The sequence below is a fragment of the Salarias fasciatus genome, chromosome 13 (assembly GCF_902148845.1).
Source record: "Salarias fasciatus chromosome 13, fSalaFa1.1, whole genome shotgun sequence".
In the NCBI taxonomy this organism is placed as follows: Eukaryota; Metazoa; Chordata; class Actinopteri; order Blenniiformes; family Blenniidae; genus Salarias; species Salarias fasciatus.
This window is the reverse complement of record NC_043757.1, coordinates 10,644,170-10,667,451: the sequence shown is the minus strand read 5'-3', so window position 1 is coordinate 10,667,451 and position 23,282 is coordinate 10,644,170. Positions and strand designations below refer to the sequence as shown.

General features: G+C 41.7%; 1 protein-coding gene across 1 annotated transcript in view; it reads left to right on the top strand.

Annotated features, from left to right (window-relative positions):
* The window catches only part of cdh23 (cadherin-related 23), a 202,490-nt gene that overhangs the window by 82,962 nt on the left and 96,246 nt on the right, over positions 1-23,282 (top strand). The window contains exons 7-9 of the mRNA XM_030105917.1: positions 10,114-10,308; positions 10,402-10,530; positions 16,242-16,320. Coding sequence (XP_029961777.1) covers positions 10,114-10,308; positions 10,402-10,530; positions 16,242-16,320 — 403 coding nt within the window. The remainder of the gene's footprint in view (positions 1-10,113; positions 10,309-10,401; positions 10,531-16,241; positions 16,321-23,282) is intronic.

Genomic DNA, 23,282 nt, shown 5'->3' with positions numbered 1-23,282 from the left:
TTGGCACTCTTATCGTAGAGCAGTGCAGGCTACAAACTATTTGCTGTGAACAGTGGCATTAGAGATGAGCAGCTGCAAGCATGATTCCTTCATAGTAATCACATGGTAGTCTCTGTAGTGTTGATCGCCATCATTCATTTTGTGTGTTTTGTAGACACTGGATCTAATGTTAGTGAGAAAGACACTTGGGATAGGGGGCCGGCTCTGTGCTCTACTTGTCTTCGTATTCCTTTGGTGTCACTGCCTTCTTGCAGACTTGAAAGCAAGCCATTGGGGGAGCAGTGCTCTTGCTAGATCATCCTAGATATTTTGCGACTGTTGTAATGTGATCATTGCATCTGTTCAACTCACAAGTCTTACATTCTGCAAATTGGCATGACTGTAGGAGAATTTATAACTGCTCGCGAATTTGGATTGAAATGTTAGCCCGCACATATAACAAATTAAAAGTCAATGTGTCAGGGAGGCAAGAGTTGCTGCATCTGTTTCATCTCAGACAAACATTTGAACGACTTGGTGGGTTACTGTCTCTGAGAGTTGGAGGAGCTGGGAGGTCACAGTGTGGTTCATCCTTCGTTCATTTTGAATTCTGTGTGTGCCGGGTCATTTCTGATTGAATATTGATATTTTTGAAAATCCTGATCAAGACGATGTGTAGCCTTACTGTTCAAGATCCCTTCTATCAAAGTTGCGATCAAAACATGCATCTGCTTCTCCTTCAGACATCGTGGCCTCACTCTGCTGGAAACATAGCAGGAGTGTGTTCAAGTATTCACGGTGGCTACTAAAAAAACATTACTGCAGTCACGCTCACAGAAAGCATTTCTGCCTCTGCACTCAGCTTTTTTTTTTTACAGTAGGAGAAGCGTATGGTTTAATGCCTTTAAGTTTGGATGAACGAATGATTTTAACCAGCATACCATCAATTTTTTTTTTATTTTTTTGTGACTTTAATGCCTTTAACGTCCCCAAATGTTTGCTTTTATTGGTAAATAAGCTCAAACTGCCTCAGGCATAATCAATAGAACATTACAGTATTTAGCAGAGACATGTCTTCTACTTATCGTCGACAATCTGTCGACCATTTGGCTAGAAAATCTCAGGTTGAATGCATGACATTTTTCCAAGCACAAAATCAATGGAGTCTCCGTGTTGTTGTAAAAACCAGAGATAAGCAAATCCTGAGCAAATTAAGCACTTAAGCATGGAAGGACGTGCTGGCATGTATCCGAGAATGTACTCAGAGCTATTTTAGGTCATTATTGGAGGTGATGAATCAACTCAGTCAGTTTGTCACAAATGGTAATGAACACGTTTCAGTATTTACCAACTAAATGAAGAGAAGAACAATAACCAGCAGGGATGGAACGGTGTTCATTCTCTATACTACTGAAATTCAAAAGCATCATCACTTTTCCTCTGTGATAAGACAATATGCAAAGAATACCTCTGGATTCTTTCAATTTATAATAGTAACTGGATTTATAAATTATCCTTGTGAACGTTTGATGAGACTGGTCAGAATTTGTCGTTTAAAGTTTTTTATATATATTTCTATCTTCCCTCGTCAAGCTCTGAAAAGACTGTATCGACTCCTCTAGTGCAGCAGTCATATTTTAGTATTTGCATAATTTTTGGAACAAATCACACACTAATTTGAGGCTTTTAGCTTGTGCACCTGAAGAGCATAATTTGCCTTCACACCACAATCTAAACCAATTTGGCTTCAGTTCCACCTTAAAGAGAGTGACACATAAACAAATTAAACAAAGTTGTTGTTGGTCTGCGCTCAATCCCTCACAATGGCTACTCCTCCCTCAAGGACTCCTGGAGGGGAGAGCCGACGTTTAACCACCAGAATCCATTACACTCACAGCTACGGCCCTCAGTGGACTCTGGTCCCTGTCATCCCTCAAGGTCCTGCAGAGAGGCTGCACAGTGCAGACTTCAAGTCTGTCTAGTTTTGCCTCTCAGGGGCCCAAAAGTCTACCAGTCATGTTGAACTAGAAATTTAGCCCTCGGGAAAATGGCACACTGCTGTTCTCTTCAACCCGATCATTAGAATAGAATACTTAATATATCTTTTTTTTTCTTAGATACAGCAGACAGGTTTTTGTAGTGTACATACAAGGCACAGTAATAACAGTTAATCTTGATTACAAGTGTCTCATACGTCACCACTTAGTGACAACCTGTCATTTCTGATTTGGTCAAATCTCTCAGTCCCTTTTCCTTTGTCTGTTTATCCATCTCCTTTCATCTCATGTTCCCTCGTATAGTCTGTCATTTTTTGCCATTTCTTTTACATAAAGTTGGAAAGGAAGTCCATCATCCTATTCTAATCAAATTTCTCACAAGTTTTTGTTTCTTCTGATGCCCTTTTCATAACAAAACCTTTCCACTCTGAAGTGTCTGTTTTGATATTCATGAGCAAGTTACCGTCTTATCTCTCTCCATTTCCAATAAGATCACACACGCCAGAGGACACTGCATACAGCATGTTTGGAGGAATCATACAGTAGTGCAGTGTTTAGCATTCTCACTAATGGTCACTAGTCTGTCTTTACCCATTTATACGTAACTGGGATCGACCTCAGTGCCCCACAACCCTGAGCTGGATAAATCAGATGAATGCATGAATGGATTGTCTTGTTATTGCCTATGGATACCAGCAGTCACAAACAATAATATCCTATAATGTGAACATAATCAAAAAGTCAGATAATCAGCCAGAAATGACTACTTAGCGTGAGTCGATGCAGGTGTGGCATCATGATTATATCTATGTGAGGAGGTGCTCATTCTCCCGCACTTTGAAAACCTCTGCACTGAATGTGTGGTGATGGTATCCGGCTTTCAGGCCAAAGGGTTGCATTTTTATCTCTGTAGATGAGGTATAGTTTTGCTGGTGGCAAAGTTGTGATGCACGGTCTCTGGTGGCAGCTGATGTGAGTCGTATTAAACTACTCTACTGCCGAGGTTTACATAGATGCCGGTCTCCCTGCCATCTTCTCTGAGGCACTGTGGGAATGATCATCGTGTTCTTGGTTATTTGCCTTACTTCAATTTTACTGATTTGACTCAAGGGCCATCTCAGAAAAGCCTTCATGGTTTTTTTTTACAATACACCTGGGAGGTTTCATGAAATTGCAAATTTCTTAAGTTCGTCTGTTGCCTTAACACAACCTTGTGAAGACTTTGCTGAACTGCAAGACCTTTGAGGTTTGTTTTTAGACTATTATTTTATTGTTTTATTGTATGTTCTGTAATTTATATGCAATCTGCAACTCTCTCAAGTGGCCTATCCCTTTCTGGACACAATTTGGTAACACAATCCAATTGTCAACAACAAAAATGAACTATTAATGTAATAGCCAGGAGCTTGAATTCTTCAAATGTATACTGGTGTAATTAGCTTTGTGAAACAAAATGAGCAATTATCATTAGTTCGGCTTACATGAAAAAAATGGATCAGAAAAAGCGACAAAAACACATTATGAGTTTCTTTTGAATCCCTGTCTCTCCCTATCCCTCTGCATCTCTCGGCAGTATGTGTCTCTTCTTCTCCTTCCATAAGTAGTAGCTCTCAGAGGGAGAAAAGGGTGATTCCTACAGTGCACTTCAGATAAGACTCAGCGGGGAATCCTCTTCATCCCTCTTCAACCCGCTTACCACTTAACATTCTTCTTCCCAAAGGAAATAGCCCCCATTTATTCAAAAGCTACAAAGCACCGTCAAAGCATACTGTGTATGCAAGAATATGAGCCATGACTAACCAATTGGCTTTTGCGATACGATGTAATACATACAGTGCTTTGCAACAACTTGCATGCATTGCGATTTGGTTTGGCTACTGCTAGACTTTGGCTGGCATTATTTATTGTGTGTCTCATTTATGGAGAAGTGATTGGATAGTCTTATAGGCCAATAAACATAGGAGGATTCACTGCCGAACATTTTGCACCTAGTCACCCACATCGACTTCAAGCAAGTTCAATCAATGGCCTGATGGTAAGGCTATTGAGACCCAATGGAAAATGCAAAAGGCCAAGTACAGTTTTTATGTGTGAGTACAGTTTTTATGAGCGAGAGTAATTTTTTTCACTGATGAGTGGTGAGGTTTCTACGAGCATTATACCAGTCGTGGTGTGGTTTGAAGTTACTGCAATGAGGAGTGCCCAGTCCAAGCACTGCAAAAAGAGGGACTTGTTTTAAGACAATGCATCTTAAATCGAGACAATTTTCACTTTTTCTGTTCTAAGATTTTTTTTTTCTCCACTAAATGTAAGGTACTTTTATCTTGGAAAAGTCTGCTAATAGAACAAGAGATAATAGTCTTGATTTAAGATTTATGGGTATTGTTCTTGTTGTATCTTTATCTTGCTGAAATACATTTTTTCAAGTGAATTTATCTGAAACCAAGTGGGATGAGATTTTTGTCTAAAACCACGTCTAATAAAAAAAAAATTGGCAAGATTTTAAGTTTTTGCATTGAGGCCACTGATTAATACTTTGTAAAACAATGTAAGATTTTTGTTGATTGGTCATTTTGACTTCCATAGCCTAAAATGACAGCAACAATATAATGATTATCACTGTGAATGGGACATCGTCAGCAATGATTGCAACAAGATCAGACAGTAGACCGACAATCTATTTTCAGTTTGGGCTGCAGAGCTCCATTGGTGGAGCAACAGATGGTGTAATGTTGACTTGCTGTTGAAGACAGGCATTATAACTTCTAGAGCAAACTTGGAAAAGCCATTGCTTTTATTTTGAAGACTTCTGCTTTGGTTTTTTGGAGTGAGTGTCTCACCTGCCAAGTGTTTCACTTCACTGTAACAGTTTGTTCAAAATTGGACAGTAGGTCCGCAGCCTTTCTTAGAAGCAGTTCGTGAAGCACTGATCAAGAATATTCTTCACCTGGACACAGTGAGGGCTTATTGCACACTGGCACCGTGACATATACTGCTGAGAGGCGATCATATGCGAGACTCAGCAAAGCGTTGAACTGTTGTTAGTTGAACTGCTTTGAGTCTCTTTTAAAAATCTGGGAGATCAAGACAGATGTTGGAGTCTGTGCACATATTCGAAAAAGAGTGTATGACGACATGTGCCAAACCTCGTGGCGCTCCAAACTGGGCGTTGTTAATGAGTTATTGTTTCGCTGGTTGCTGCGTAGAGAGAGATAGAAAGTGGCATGCTTTAGGGGAGGAAAAGGCTACATAATATCACATACTTTCTTCACACGCGTCACAATCTCATCCAGAAGCTCTCGTCTTTTAGAAAAGTGAGCACACACAGACGTACACACTCACTCAATACGCATCTAGCAAACTGCCTCTTTGACATCAAAGCAAAGTCGATAATGTAGACATCCATGCCAGCCACACATAAGCGCTCGCACACAAACAAGCCAAAGCTGGAATATTTAATTAACTCACCTAGAGTTTGATTTTGTATATTTTTGTATATTTTCATCCAATAAATGTGTTGCTGTGCTCCAGTGTCACGCTGCAGGCTGTGGGGTACCTTTAGAGGTGTTTCCAGTTTTCTCAGAAGCAGACAACTTGACAAGCATAATAACTATATCAGGGAAATGCAGCTTAGATGTTTATTCAAATGCAGTTATTGTTGTGGGGGAGTGGATTAGTAACTCTCTTCCTTCACTCAGCAGTTATCGATGAGGTGAGCTCTCAAGTGCCGCAGACGAGCTTTTCAGTGACCAAAACAGAGCAGAGCACAGGATCACATCTGAGTGATTGGTTACTAAATCACTTTTTTTTTCTTCAAGGCACATTAATGCAATAGCTATACAACAAACTTTCTTAGGGTTTGTCTTTCTTTCTGCTTCTGTCTAACAGTTATTTTCATTGCAATAGCTCTAAACAAAAGGTAATTTTATTGAGAGGCTTACAGTAAGATTTGAAAGTACAAGCTTCTGCTTTATTTCAGCAAAAACTTTCTTGTATTTTTAAGTTCATGAGGACATTTTTGGGAATACTTTACTGAAAACTCAGCTCAATGAGTAAATCTTCAGAATCGTTTGTGTGCTTTCATTTATTGCCAACAATAATGTACAATTATGAGTCAAATGAAATATGAATGGCCAGAAATGTACACATATGGCTTGTTAAACATATGGCTCAATATTCCCAACATGATATAGAGTGTTACAATAATAAATGTGTAAAGCTAAAACAAATACCCATCTCAATTTGACATAAAGATCCAATCATATGTTGGACATATTTAAACTTAATTACTTACAGTGAAAGAACATCTTAAAGTTCAACGACTCCATGTGTCAAACAGAAGGAAAAGACAAAATCAGATTATTGGGCGTCACACACAACATGTTTTTACCAGTAAATTTTTTTTGCAACAACTGTCATGAAGCGCTTTCAGTTATTTGGAAGTCTGTCAGTCAACTAAAGTTGAAATAAAAACATACTCTGTCTACTTGAATTACTAATCCTAAGGCGTCAATCACACACACGCGGTCACTGCGCGGGCGCGGGGCGGACGCGTAGACCGCGCGGGCGCTGGAGCGGCATGTTCAGGCGTCCCTTTCTCACCAGCGCGGTCTGCGTGAGCGGGTTGTCCGCGGCAATGGGCTACTAGTGTAATATGTTTGAAGTAATTCCAGAGGCGTTTCGGGAACGAAAAGATGTTTATTCCCAAGAGCAGGCATCCAGAAACGTGCATCAGCATCGGGAGTCAAAAACACACAACACAATGCGGCTTCCGTAGCTCCGGCATAGACTTATAGATATAGATCTCTAGATATGTGTATCTAGACACGCGCGCTCCTCTCAACTGCGCCGAATAGTAAATTCAAACGGAACATATATCTGCATATATGACAACTAGGACCTGTCTTCATTGTTTTCAATGGGACCCCGCTCCAAGCCGCGCGGAAAAATAGACGGACCAGAACGCTGGCAAAAGCCTCTTGTGTAGACCAGTTTGTGGGCAGACATGAGCTCAATACAGGCATAGAAAGCCTAGCTGACACGAGATGTGTGTTTACGCCATTGGTTTCAATGGGACGCCGCACACAGCCCGCTCAAGTCCGCGCAGAAAAATAGACTTGATTTCTATTTAGAAACCGCCGCGCGGATATGAACGGGCCACGCGCGGGGCCTGCGCGTGCAGTGTGAAAGGACTGATCTGTTTGCATGCAGTTCTGACTTTTCCGCGCAGAGCCGCGTATGTGTGATTGAGGCCTAAGAGAAAAAAAAAAAACATCTTCATAATGTCTCACATACTGACAAAAGTGGTAGTGTGTTACATTTGGCTTAATTATGCCCATGCAAATGATTTGAAATCAATAGAAGATATAGTGTGGGAATGCTCCAGCTTCAAGTAGTCTAATCTGCATTGTGCCAGTTACAGGTACTTTGCAGTGGTGGTGATGAGAGGTTAGAGGTCTGAACATGGAAGCCAAATATATCTTGTTGTGTGATACTGCCAGTTTAAGGATGCTGAATAGATGTTTCTGATGACACCCATAAAACCTCTGGAATTGGCCCATTTGACTTTACATCTGAAATAACTTAAGTCTATTAAATCAGCATGCATACATTTCATATATTTGTATAGTATATACCTCAAAATGCACTTAGTTAAGCTTCGACTTATAAAAATTTAGTTAAATGACTTTACATCTCCGATCACATGAGAATTTGACCAAATGTGTTGCGATGCCAATTTCCTGTCGCAAACAGCGCTGATGAACAGTTGACAGAACAACTTCCAGAGCAACTACATTAATCTCAGAAATGACCTGACTGAATGCACCATAAAACATAACTGGGGTTCTGACTCAAGGTTGAAAAGCTTGCTCCCTTGCTTTCACTGACATCTGTTGCTGTTATTTTAATTCCCATGTGGCAGCCTGGTTTAATCTGGTTAGACAGACCATTTTCCAGCAGTGCTCACGCCCGTGCAGAGATCAATGAGAGAAAGCATAAGAGGGGAAATTGTTGGAGAAGAATAACAGGAGCAGGGACACAAAAGGTGTTATTACTGCAGCTGCTCAAAGTCATGTGGACAACAACACTTACCTTCCATTAACTCGATGATCACCGACTGTCCTTCAGAGCAAAACTGCAGGTCAATAGTTTAGTTCACCTACACATACGTCATGGTACACAGATCGTAAAAGCATACAGGCACATGTCTATAAAGTCATCCCTCATGTTCACAACAGCAGAGCAAACACTTGTTGTTGCACAGCCAAAACACAGAGAGTATAGCGCAGTCTCGGCAAGCACTCGCTCGCATGCAAATGTGCTCCTGCACTCTCCTGACACCGGCGCAGGCAGACTGTGGGGTCAACTGCTCTCTTACTCTGTCACTTTAGCTTTGGCTCAGGGCCCAGCTCAGCTCATCACTGCGACCTTCCCATGTGGTTGCATCGCTCCACCCCACCCCACCTTCCCACCCCCACCGCGCAGCAAACAAGGCCACCCACTTTAGATGGAGTGCTCAGGTGATTGTGTGAGCGACGGAGAAATAGAGAGAATGGGGGGCCTTGTGCAAGGCTTTCTTTCGAGTACTCCTCTCTCGCACAACTTTTTCTTCCTCCCGTGTCTGTAGGCATTCTCATTTCTTATTAATTATGTGTGTGTGGCTGTTTTGAGATAAAATTCCAATTAATTAGGATGGTCCTCAAACTTATAGACACACTGCTCTGCACTACCTGGAGACTTTGTTTCTTTATATGGTCTTCAATTTTCCTCCCCCCCCCGTCTTGCCAGGTATTGAGGCAGACCATGACCAAGATGAATCAGATATTGTGGTTCTCTGTCCTGTTGATATGTCTCTGTCTTTGTTCTGAAGGCAGTTATTTTGAGCAACACAGATAGATAGCCAGCAAAAAATCCCCTGACACTGAAGTTGCATTATTGTGAGAACAACAGATTATCAAGGAAGTCACACATTGAAGTCACAGGAAACAAAAAGTGTTTCACACCCTCTTACTGTGCATCAATAAATTTGTTATTCATTATTGCCAAGATTAAACTCAGCCGGCTCTCATTACTGCTCTGAAACCATCACTATGTGCATTACATGATGAGAAAAATTGGACACACAATAGAAATTATTGTAATGTGAACACCATCAGTTGACCACCAAGATAGCTCCGTGGTTTCATCTTCTTACAGACTTTAGAACAGAAATGCTAATGATGTGATCTTTTAAAGACTTTAAAGCAAAGCATTGGACATGGAAATCCGGAGGTTTATTAGTTTAGCGGTTGCTAGATGACTCCAACGTTTGTCTCATTATCCACGATGTTGCCTCACCGACACAACACCCAGCGAGACGTTATTGTCTTACAGACCTGATAGCACCTCACTGCATGTGTGGGAGTCAGTAAATGGTGACTTCTGGTGATATTATCCCAAGGTTGTCATGCTCATCCTTTGAAAGTGTGGAATTTCTCTTGAGACTCTCCAAATACATGTTTGTAAGATTATTTGATGACTGTAGGTGAGATTGTAATGTTTGTGTGGGTGCAGGATGTACCCCCAAGTCAGCAGGGATGGGTCCTTGTATCTGCAACCAAAACTAAAATACATTTGGTATTGTAGGTCTGTGGGTTAGAGCACCATTTGAAGTCACTGTGCCTAATCTTGTTCTATTATGTCCGTGTGTTTATCTAGACAGATAAATACTGAGAAATGTGTGTGCTCTTCTGTGTGGCATTTGGTGCAAGTGAAATAAGCTGAGTCAACCCTTTAGCCAGAAACCAATCGCAAGTGGTTGAGGCACCGATCCTAATCACTGTTTTTATGTATACAGATTGACTTAGAATACGTTATATGCTGTCAAGATTTGAAGGAGTAGCTTCAAGGCAGGAAATGTGCATTTTATCAATCACAACAAGGACACTACGCTCCAAAATTATGTCTAAATTAAATTTTTGTCTGGCCATCATGTAGTGAGATAAAACCGCTCTATACCAAAGCAGGGTCACAAGTATTTACTTTAGCAGCAATATTCATCTGGGGTTGTTCTGACAGCAATGATGGAAGAAAATAGTTCACACAGTACAAATCAGGTCATTTATTGGGAGCATTTCTGTTTGAATGTGTCTTTCAGAATACACCAGTGGGCAGATCCGTGTTTATGGTGAATGCAACAGATCCGGATCAGGGCACTGGGGGCAGCGTCCTCTTCTCCTTCCAGCCACCTTCTCCCTACTTTGCTATCGATGGGGCCCGGGGCACCGTCACCGTCATCAGACCTCTGGATTATGAGACGACCTCAGCCTACCAGCTCACTGTCAACGCCACGGTTAGCTCACGTACATTCAGTCAATCTCACCAAACCACTAACATCAAATTTACACATGTTTAATTACTGTACTTTTGTTTTTATTCCTCTTAGGATCAAGACAAGGTTCGACCTCTGTCCCGACTTGCCAACTTGGCCATCACGATCACCGATGTCCAAGACATGGACCCTGTTTTCACCAATCTTCCATACAGTACCAACATAGAGGAGGATGTTCCCCTGGTCAGTAATGATGTCCTCTTCATGCAGTTTTTATGTGAATCCCTGAAATCTGACCATTTTTTTTTTTCTTACTATCCATCTCACCTTATTGCTCATCTGAAGCACCACCTGTCTGGCCTTCGTGCACCTCTTTGATTATTCAGGAGGTGTTTGAAACAGGTGCAAGAGAAATATGGTTACCAGCGACGGCCTGACTTATTATAAGGCCACGATAGCTCACCCCTCATCCTCCCTCCCTCAAGGGAACCTACATACACCCAAACTCAGCCCTTGGGGATGTTACATCCAGCACTGCAGGTGTTGGATACTGTAATTACTGTTGGAGATTTACAGTCTTGCTGCAGGGATGCGAGGCTTCCAGCAAAGGTCATCAAGGCTTTAGGATTTACGCTATCTCATGCTTGTACTGTTACATGTCTCTGAAGTATGAAGTCTGTGTATCATATGCAGTTCAAAGCCATGGGGTCTGACCTTACTCCTGTCTTTATTGCAAGTAAGTTTATAATGGGTATCTAATGCCCCAAGTGTCTGTTTCCCCATACACCATTATGTTCACTCTCCTGACTCAGCCTCTAAACTCGGTTCCCAGGTGGCTAATGGTCCAGCTATTGATGTTTCCACTTGTGGAGAGGGAATTATACACAAGGGCATAATAGTGTCCGTCCTGATTTCTGTTCCTTACTCACTCTATCAGCTCTCATTCTGCCTCTCACCCACTCCGGCCCCCCGACTCACTCAGCCACCCGCACGTCGCTCGTCTCGCAGCCTGTACGCACTGTAGTAGAAATGTCAAGTGCTACATTTGCATGCATATTAACGGGGCATGACGGAGTCGACGCCCAGTGTCTCCCTGACTCCCTGATTCATCAACTGTCACTAGGAAGGTCACAACAGGAGGAGGAGCGGGGGGATGCATGGGGCTATGGAGGAGAGTAAGATGTTGGGGTGGAATGAGAAAAAGTGGGAGGAGAATGGAATAAGTAACATGCAAATGTACATGATGGCCAAAGTTTAAAGGGACCACTATTAATTTGGATGACAAAGTTGACATCATTGAATGGATTTCATATTACTCATTGCTGCTGAGCAGAGCTAATCCTCAGTAATGCTGCATGGAAGAGCTGTAGCTCCTGCCTCTAACAGTAGGGGGCAGTGTGTAATCCTATTACAATGACAATGTAAGAAGAGGTCACAGCAAGTCCATAACCAAAATCTGAAATCTGTTGCCAGGCCCCTCTGAACCCCACAGCAGATACAGCCGGGATTACAACAGGACTTAAGGGGAGACCGCAGGGCTGCAGAGCCACTGTATTTGTGTACACACACACACACACACACCCACATACACACACACACACACACACACAAACACACACACCTTCAATGACCTCAAATGGGATTCTAACAGGCATGTGTCATTTCCATTATGCAGTGTTTGGTAGTGATAAGCCGAGGGCGTACAATGACAGAATGAGTGTCAACTGTTCTCAAGGCCTATGACATTTACACGTAGGGATATCAAACTTGGATCCCTGTCACAGGTCATTTCTCAAAGGTGTGAGTGTATACACACCCCCACACACAGACACGCACTTCGTCCCCAGCCTCAGCGTTTCTCTGCTTCTTTCATATTGCAAAGGAGCAGAAGTCTCCCTTTTTTTTTTAGATGAAATCACAGGGCGGGATTTTTAGCTGTTATAGCCATGAATCTATGTTCAGACTGACATTTAAGTCCCTTTCTACAACAAACACAATTGGCTGTCAAATCAATGAGGGGCAGTAGAAAAAAAAATGGGAATGGGTTGGGAGGGTAATGCTCTGCATAGGCAAGAATGAAAGGATGAAGAGGAGGAGAGGATGGCTGTGAGGGAATGTCTGTGTGAATGTGTGTTGGTGTGTGACTGTGTGTATGCTGGAGGGGAGGGATTGTATCTGTGACGGATGATTGAGCATATTCCACTGGTGTGGACAGCTTGAGAATATTGCTCATGTTACTTCGGCATCACTTCTCTTCACTCACTTTCCCTGTCCCTTATTTCTTTCCTAGTCAGTCCCTACATCTTTCATGTTCATGTGTGTGTGGTTGTGTGTGTGTGTTTTTCTCCCTGTGAACGGTGTGAATCAGTCTCTTTAAAAGGCTTGTAATTGATTCTGCTGTAATTGGTCAATGACAGGAGATGCTTTGGCAGAAATGGAGCATAAACACGTCTTAGACACAATTTGCAGGATCAATGGGAGGCAGCCTGCTCGAGTGTCTGTGAAGTGATGAGGGGGACTGTGGGAGGAGGAGGGAACGAAGGAAACTGGAAAGTGGGGAGGGTCTCACAGTCTCTCGCAGCAGCGCAGGGGTTTTTAAGCATCACACTACCGTGTCTGATTGAGGCACGAAGGCTGAGAAAAGCTCAGCGGATCAAAGACTTTTCAAATAGCTTTCTCTCTTTCTTTTTCTCCCCCCACCCCCAACTGTCACACTGTGGTTTTGTCAAATAGCAGGCTCATTGGTGCAGCTGGATAGGTTTGAGACAATGAAAGGTGAAGTAATCTCAAATGAAATGCTAATCACACACAAAAAGAAAAAAGTTTGCCTGCAATAATGTTTTTGACTTCTTGTTGCTTTTCACTGTTTCTTGTATTGATTTCCACTGGAGAGTGACAGAAATATCAGGAAAAATGGCTAAATCTAGTAGGGATTTCCTGGTGTGTGAAAATTTGTAATCTTACAATTGATAAAATGCCAATATGATAATTGTTTTGCCTAACTTTTGCACTAGTTGTAGATTTATTTGACTGACCATCTCAGTAACTATTTTTTGTAATTATTCATTACATATGGCTTTATCCACTATCTTTTATCCACTCAATCGTAGTCCAGTATGGATGAAAGCAGGTGTAGACCCTATTTGCTACCTAACAATAATCATTAGCTGCCAGAACATGGAAAATTGAAAATGAAAATGGCCTCCAAAGACAAGTGAAATGGCCAATTGACCATTGTGGTGCAGATTATCGATAGGTCGCTATTCACTGAAAAATCCAAGGCACTGTCCATGGTTCTAAAATGACTAATCCACCATTGTGGTGCAGATTATCAGTAGGTCACTGTTTATTGATAAATTGAAGGCTCTGTCCATGGTGCTGAAGCAGCCAATTGACCGTTGTTGTGCAGATTATCAGTAAATCGCTCTTTCAATGACAAATCCAAGGCGCTGTCCATAGTGCTGAAACAGCCAATTTACCATTGTTGTGCAGATTAACAGTAGGTCACTGTGTAATGACAAATCCAAGGCACTGTCCATGGTCCTGAAATAGCCACTTGACCGTCGTGGCGCAGATTATCAGGAGATCGCAGTGAAATGATAAATCCTAGGTGCTGTCCATAGCACTGAAATAGCTAATCCACCACTGTGGTGCATACTATCAGTAGTTCACTGTTTAATGATAAATCCAAAGCGCTGCCCATAGTGCTGAAATAGCCAATTGACAGTTGTGGTGCAGATTATCGATAAGTCGCTGTTCACTGAAAAATCCAAGGTGCTGTCCATGGTCCTGAAATAACCACTTGACCGTCGTGGCGCAGATTATCAGGAGATCGCAGTGAAATGATAAATCCTAGGTGCTGTCCATAGCACTGAAATAGCTAATCCACCACTGTGGTGCATACTATCAGTAGTTCACTGTTTAATGATAAATCCAAAGCGCTGCCCATAGTGCTGAAATAGCCAATTGACAGTTGTGGTGCAGATTATCGATAAGTCGCTGTTCACTGAAAAATCCAAGGTGCTGTCCATGGTGCTGAAATGACTAATCCACCATTGTGGTACAGATCATCAGTCGGTCACTGTTTATTGATAAATTGCAGGCGCTGTCAGTGGTGCTGAAATAGCCACTTGATCGTTGCGGTGCAGATTAACAGTAGGTCACAGTGAAACAAGTCCAAGGCGCTGTCCATGGTGCTGAAATAGGCTGAGAATCCTGTGAGAAAGAGTAGCCAGAGGTGATATCATGTAAAGACAAACCTTTACACAACATGTACCACTGATAAATTGAAGAAGTAGCTGCCATAGAAAGAACATACCAGTGGCTGGAAAAGGCAGGACTGGAAGACAGCACAGAGGCACTGATCATGGCTGCAAAAGAACAGCTCCAAACACAAGATCAATAGAGGCTGGGGTGCATCACACTAGACAAGACCCCAGGTGCAGGCTGTGCAAGGAAGCCCCTGAAACAGTACAGCACATCAGTGCAGGGTACACGATGCTGGCAGGAAAGGCATACATGGAACGCCATAACCTGTGCTGAATAAGGACTGGAGACCCCAGAGTCTACGTAGATGGGGCACACCCCCAAAAGTGGTGGAGCCAACAACCAAGCCAAGATACTGTGGGATTTCAAGATTCAGACTGACAAACTGGTGATGGCCAGTCAGCCTGACATAGTGGTGATGGATAAATATGAGAAGAGAATAGTAGTGATCGATGTAGCAATTCCCACTGACAGTAACATCAGAACGAAGGAACACAAAAAGGTGGAGAAATACCAAGGGCTGAAAGAGCAGCTGGAGAAGATGTGGGGTGTGAAGGCAATAGTGGTGCCAGTAGTGATTGGGACACTAGGGGAAGTAACCCCCAAGCTGGATGCATGCCTCCAGGAAATAACAGGAACAACCTCTGAGATCTCTGTCCAGAAGAGTCAGTGCTAGGAACAGCTAAGAGCCTGTGCAGAACCATCAAGCTCCCAGGCCTCTGGTAGAGGACCCCAGCTTGAAGGACATACCGCCCAGGAAGGGGGAGAACACAGTTTTTATATATTTATAAAATTTTGCATGAGGACACCTTTTTACTTTTAATCTTTCATAGATTAACCTTAAAAATAACCAACCAAATGTCCTTTAAAATAAATAAAATATTTCTACAAGTAAACACATACGTAGATCATAACAGTTACCATTTGTATCAATAAAACAGTTTTTCTTTCAGTCTTTTAAATTCTTCAAAATCATTTATAATTTAACACAAATCTCATATTATTTATGTATTCAAACACAAAATGATCAAAAGATAAAACCTCGAGATAAAAAGCTCACGCTGCATTCCTGGCATGATCTACATATTTTGTGTATAAAAAAACCCTATAAATATCTCAACATTTGAAATCACATTTTTAATGCACTTTGCAGTATTAAAATTTTTAACTGTTTTCAACCTTTTATCTATTCTTATGTTGCTTTGATTTTAAATTCTATCTCAAGGCAAACACAGAATGAAGTGAACAGACACCTATGAGGAAGTCAAGAGTCATCAATTTACCTGAAATGAAAGAAAATCAAAGCCCCCAATAAAAACCCATGGAGACATGGGAAAAATGAAAACTCTCTGCAGAAGAGTTTCTGAGCTCGGAAATGAACGTCATGCATGCTCATTATATCACTGACAATTCCTCATGTTCAGATGGAAATGCTTTTTAAATGCAATTTCTGGATTACTGGATTATTTCTAACCATTTATTGTCATTCTCTTAGCTTTTGTACAATAATTCTTTTGCTCTTCTAGTGTTTTCAATGAACACCTTGGATTATTGTAACATTAAACTTGCCTTACCTTCTTGTGTTGTTATTAGCAGTCTGTCTGGAGTTCCTGTATGCGCCACTAAAAATGTGGTCATTAAGATGACATGCAGCTTGATGTTTTGTGTGTGCCTGTCTGCTTCTGCAGGGGTATGAAGTGCGGAAGATAACAGCCATTGACCAGGATCTCGGTCGACCAAGAGGAATCGGCTACACCATCATCGCAGGTCTGAGTCGCATAATCAATCCGACATCCACGGCACAAAGAGGGGAATCGATCACCTCTTATCATAATTCTGCAGCAATAATAGACAAGTCTCATCAAGCACAAACACTCAATACCAGCAGTGAGCAGCATCACAGAAGAGGCTCAGGCTGAGAGCGGTTATTAATCACTGTTTTGGTGCAGTTGTGCAGAAGTCAGCCTTCGTTTAGCGGTATCTCTCTCATGTTGGCTCCTGCCATCAAAACAGGATTATGATTTGTCAGAGTGACAAATTTGACCTTCGGCAGAGGAGAGTGATCTCAGGATTTTCTCTATTTGCCTACTTGTGCAGTTTTGATGTTTTGTTTTGTGTTTTGTCTCACATCGGATGAGCTCTTTGTGTGAAATCCGTTGTGATCGGGTGTCCGCGCTAATGACCAACATGGTGACCTTTCTCCTGAAGATGCATAACTTGCGTTCGTGTTACTGTAACTGAGAGTTCCACTTGGGAGAATGAGAGAGGAAGTTACAGTTTGCATGGTGCTGATAAGGCTGTAGCAGTGATCCTGCTTTAATACTTATGAACTCAGTTCTCTTACCCTTGCCAAGGATATGATGTGTATGCCTGCCAGTTACTTCATCTGTCTGTCTGTCTGCCAGAGTGATATCTCCAAAACTCATGAGCACGCTCATGTGGAACTTGGTGGACAGATTGACCTTGAGGCAGGGAGCTTTGAGTTTATATTTTGCTGTTGATCCACATCTCGTAATGTCTCTCCAGGTAGTTTGTTATTAATCCATATCTACAAATGATGACAAGTAATTACATGAACGTACAGACATGTTTCCAAATAATTTGATAAGTTGGCGGAATGAAGAACTCGATTTGTGACAAAGTTTTAATGGCAGAATTTATGTTTTGGGGGATTAAAAGTCTAAATGGGAAAAGAGTCAAGTGATTGTGAAAGTATATTTTTTTTCTGTACCTGTCTGTGTCAGAAATTGCTTTAGCATGTCAGTGACATGAAACTTTGTTATCAAGTAATTATCGGTAAGTGTAAGTAATCATTCTTCCTGAACATCCAGGATGGCAACACTCACTAAAGTAACTTGCTTTGAAGGGAAAATCAAATAGCATTTGCTGAACTCTTGTTGAATTTACATAGATGGATGTGGATGGATCACTGAAAAGAGTGAGGGAGTATGCAGCAAGAAAAATCCCAATAAAATATGTCAAGGGATGTTTTTTTCGATTCTGATAACAGAAATTAATCAAAGTGGTGTAGTGATATTCTTGAGTTGCTGCATGATGTCTTGTCCTCAAAAGACAAGATTTATTTATGGTTTATTTATGGTATAAGTGCTGAAAGTTGCAGCAGTAGCTACAGATAATGATGAAATACCAGTTTTCATTGATTGATGATTGAAAACTACCTGGCGATCACTGCAGAGGCAGGTGTAGCTGGTAATCCTCTGCTCTTTAGTTCTGTTTCCATAAGTGGAATTAGCCTCTCTCCTCTTTGTCCTTTTGAGCAGCTTGCTTCTGCATTATGTGGCTCAGACGATCACACTTTAGACATCAACATAATTCAGTCCTGGAACAAAGGTGGATGTGACTCAGTTGGTGGATTCTGAAAGCAAAACACTGAATCCTGAACCCTGACGCTGCCGATCTTGCTTGGCAAAAGCCTGCATGTGCACAGCTGTGTGAACTTAACAGACAGCGTAAAGTGATTTGACACCTGCTGCAGTGAGGAATGCACGATTTAAATAAAGTCCATTAACTATTTTAACATTTAAGTTAGGATTTAATAGCTACTGCTTGTTGTAAATCAGAGTCCTGACATTTTTCTAGTAAATATTTTGGAACTTCTGTATTATATGTCAAAACAACCCGCTAAAGCACTTAATTCTTGAAATCACCAGTTTTTAAATGTTTGGTCACCCACTTGATTTAGTCATTTGTCACCATTGGGATTTGCTGGGGTCTGCAGCATGTTATTCATGTGTATTGAAGCTTACTTGTCTTAGTTTGATGATTAGGTTCTATAAAATTCAGCATCCTTCCTGATGTTAACTTGATTTTAAGTTATGACACTTCAATATAGGTTAATTTGTTTGAATGCATGAAACTTGCTGTCTACTTCTTAACCATTACAAGTCATATTCAACAAGCTTCTACCTGTTCATCTTAATAAACTCCATACTTTTTTTTTAAGGTATAAACAACCAACACTATCAGTTTGTGTCGGTGTCCACAGGCCGCAGTCATACCTCTTTAATATCCTTCCAGGGTGTTTATATTAACTGTAATCATCGGTTCAATCCTGAAGGACAAACAATCCCTGAAGATCCTCTGGGACTCAAACATTGATCTGTGGGGTGAAACTAAACACCCGATGGGAGGATTACAGCCGTCTGCGGACTGTATCCTTTAAACTCTGTTCGCCCCCTCTCGAGCCCAAAACGGCCGGGATGGAAGGACATCGGTGCCTCCAGTGTTGCCAGCTGGCTGATAAGGGCTGGCACTGCGCGATAAGCCTGGCGCACCATGGGAATTTTGGGTGATGAAGATATTCATTGTTTTGCCATCTGCTGAGTCACTGCGCGACCTCACAACCAAACAGGAAATTTGACCCCGCTTGTGTGTGACTGCAGGCATGCGTGCGGCCATGCATTATTTGCGAACGCGTGCGCTGTAATCCATGTGTGCACTCAGGACAGAGCCCGCCGCCCAGCCTACTTTCTACTGAGCTCACCATAAAACGCGTTGCTCCCATTCAGTGCACACACCTACTCAGTCTTACTTACCATCGGCTGCCACATGTTGTATTGTTGTGTGTGTTGTTTGCTGCAAAGTTGAAGGGCTGAGTTAAGCTCTAGAGGAGAAGAGCATTAAAAAGACATTAATTAGGTGGTGCGATGTATTCCCAGTCATTGCAAAATCAAGAGTTATAGCACTGCACTAAGCCCTTATGGAGATGGAGTCTGTAGGCTTGATAAAATCATTATAAGTTTGATAGATAATGAAAGTTGAAGGGTGATGCAGTGCCAGGAGATAAAGGTGGGAGGGTAAGGTTGTCAGGCGATGCATTTTGTACGCATCTGTGCATTTCTGCGCGCGCTTGTACATGCATATTTCTGCATATGTCTCTGTCGATCCAGGCTCGCACTGCAGTGAGATTAGTGTGAGGGCGTGCATGTTTGCAGACTTAAGTGTGACTCTGTGTGACGCCTCTCTTGCCTTCATGCTCCTCGCCCCAAGTGTCCTCAGAGAGTGCGGTGCGCTCCTGTGGGACTCGTCTCATTAGTTTGGTAATTAAGATAAACGAGGTTTTAATTGCAGCTGTGATTCACGCTAATGATGGTGGGACTCGGGATGAGGATTTCCTCTCTCCTCCTCCAATCAGAGAGAGGATCTGGGATTTGATGTGTGTACAAGATAGAAGTACAGCAGTAGTCAGCCTCCATTGCTGCAGTTGTTATTGTACATTGTGATAGAGACGATTCATAGGGGGCGAGGGAAGGGTCATGGTGGTAAATCCCAAATCCGCAGGGGATGATTTATCCCGTTTTTGGACCTTTGACCCACTGGTCTCATTAAATATCAAACACCACATCAAACTGCAGAACTAGCCATTGAATTTAATGTGAATGTGCTCTCAGTCCTGAAATGTTCCCACAGTAAAAAAATAAATTCTTCTTAATCTGCAGTGATAATGGAAATAAAGGTTTTATTGCATACTCATAATGGCTGTTGCCCCAAACAAATATAAACACATATATTTATATTAGCTCCTGACAGACCTTTATTGTGAAGAAGAACGTGTGTTTTAACTTTTTTCCCCCCCATTTAAATGGGGCTAAAGTACCATCTTTCTATTAAGGGGATCTTTATTACATTACCGAGTGCTTATCAGTGTAAATGCTGCTGGGATTGCTCAGACTCGAAAAATTACTCCTATTTATTTGTCTACATTTTCAACAACACATTAGCACAAGGTGTAATCATAAGAGAGAAAACAAAAAAAACAAGCTGAATAAAGTATAATCGACCATTTGATGTATCTACAAAGCTATTTCCACAAACAAGATTAAAAATTTAATCCACCATTAATCGTGTTAGTATGTTTCTGATACCTGTCAGGCATGCTGGCCTGAAATGAAATCATGGCCTTGTGAGATTTTTCTAAAGGGTTGAATTTCCGGACTTTATTTGGGGAAGTTGTGTAGCGTCACTGACAAAATCCCTATTGATGAGATGAAAGTTATGGGCATGCTCGGGCGGTCATTATCGCCACCCAACTCTCTCCTGGCGCCACTAATATTCAGCCAAACATCTGACATGTAATAAAAATCCGATGCGATCGTTCTCATCTGAAACTCTCGACTAAAAAGGACGTCGCATTTTCTCTCATCAAAACTCAGATGTTGTCACTGTCGGTTTACACTCTGAGTCAGTCTAATTTAGCCACCGGCAATGTTGTATGGGTTTTTAGGGATTTTTTTTCCCCCCACAGTTGCTCTTAATGTTTATAAAATCCCTGTTTAAAGAATGATTTGTTCTTGGCTCATACTGATTATGGCACATAGGGAGACGGAGGGAGAGGAGGAGACGAATTCAGCAGGTGTTCTGGTGTCTTTTCTGAGCAGCAACCGTGTGTTGTGGGAATCAAGTGACTGCCTGTCGTGTTTCAGTGGCTGCTACAGCTCTCGTTACAGTCAAGACTACTAAATGACCTTTACAAGCAAGAGTTCGTCTCTTACATCAGCATGAGGTGCGAAGTTTGACCTCATGTACCTTGTGGACGGACAGCATGAAATAAAATGAAGTTTTAGTTTGCGTTGATGTGTTCGATGAAGAAAATGAACACTTTGCAGCTGTGCAACAAAGAACAGGAAATTTCTGCAGCAGGTTGTGTGGGTGCCGCACCATACCATAAACAGACTACACACACACACACACACACACACACACACACACACACACACACACACAAAAGATGTAATTCAGACGAATGTTGGGTTTTCTCTTAAACTGTCTGGATTTGTAGACCTTTAGACAAGAGGCTTTACTGTGTGAGAGTTTGAATTCTAAACCTGCTCACTGATCAGGTTTTGATCAGAGACAATCTGGTCTGAAAGAAAACTTTTCCTGTTTCAGAAGAAATCCTCATGAAGAGAAATGAGCAGAAAGTGGATTTGTAAAATATTTTTAAACAGGCTCAGTTTTTACAAGAACTCAAAGTGAAATGATTTTAGAATTTGTTATGGTCAAATGTGCCAGTCGTGTTTTGCATTCGAGCTGCTGGGGGTTAAAGGTCATGCTCAGGCACAATGATAACCTGTCTGCTGTGGGATTCAAACCTGGAAACCTTTGGTTGGACTCTCCAATGTAAAGGAGAATTAGAAGAATACTGAACCTCGTTGAATTGAGATTCTTTTTTTATTTTTTATATCAAACTAAAAGTTTCCTTTTTGGGGACTTTAATTTTTCTTCTCTACTTGTTATTTTTTAGGAGCAAGGAAATGTTAGTTGGAAATAAAGATGAATGGTCAAATTATTTTAGAAAAATAGGGTTTAAAATCAGAGAGAGAATGCGCTAGATGTTTGATTTCTTCCAGTGTAACATTAGAAGTGTTTTCATGCAGTTATGTCCCAACATGACATCAAATCCAGTAGATCAATGTCAGACAGAAACATAAAGACATGCTCTGTATCAGCAGTAGCGCCTTTGAGGAATAAAAAAGTTGAAGTTTCAGCTCAAGACTTGAAAGCGCCGCTTTATCAGTCTGCCATATAGAAGAAAAACAAAAGATAAAATCCATAAAGACCACAATGACACTTCATTCTCCAACTCCAATGAGAGTCTCATCCCTACAGAGATGTAGAGTGGAGGGATCAACATGGTATTCGACTCTGTTGCTGCCTCAGGTTAAGGATCACTGGTCATCATGGAGGTAAAATGAATACAGTGCCTCTTGCAGGATAATGTCATGGAGTCGGTCCAGAACAATGAGGCGAAACATAGAAGTGCGTGAAAGAAAAAGGAGATACTTGGAGTGCCACGTTTAGTGCAAATGTCTTGAAAAGTAAGTAACCCCTCTTCTCCGAATATATCAGCGAGTGTACAAATGTGGCTTTTCTCCCAATGAGGAAAACGGATAGGATGGGAATCGATCAATAATCTATCATCGTTAAGTAAAGAAGAGTAAAGGTCCTCACAGAGGAGCAACCAGCTGTTTTCGCCTCCATGATGTAAAATTCATTTAGATTCTGTTGTCGTCCGTCCTACTTGATACATGAAGTTAGACAGGCAGTAAATCAGCATTTTACAAAAGATGAAAACCAAAAACTATGAGTTCTTTTTTTCTTTTTCCATCAAACCATCCCATAAATGAGCTTTTGTAAAAAGCTTTTATTCATATCCTCAGAGTGTTACACCAGAGCTTCTGGCCGTCAGCTCCACCAATAAAGAGACCTAAAACGTCAGCCATTATCCACTCAGACTGTCTCCCCGAGGACGACCCAGGCAGCAGCACAGACAGCGCTGGACAGTCTCACTGACACCGACGACCTGGGGGACCCACACTCCAGAGCCCAGACAGACTCACTGTGGCACGACGTCCACACGCAACAAGCTTCATGTGTGGATTTCTGCACTCGCACAGACACGGATGGATCATCCTCTCCAACACAAATAAACACAAAAGAGGACAGCAAAAAAAGAGGGGAAAAGAGATTACATCAGAGTTAAGAAATATGAAAACACCCATTATTGGTCTGCTGGACTTAAACTACGCCTTTTGGATAAGAATACTCGCTGCTTCATATTACGGAACGTAAGAAGCCAACAAGTCTTGTCCAAGATTATTGCCGTCCTTTAAGAGTTAAGCTTGCGTAAAGTTTGTGTCGCCTTTCCACTGTGCTGTAATGATAGTGTAAGAATAAGCAGAATAAAAGTCAGCCTAGCGTCTCTCAAA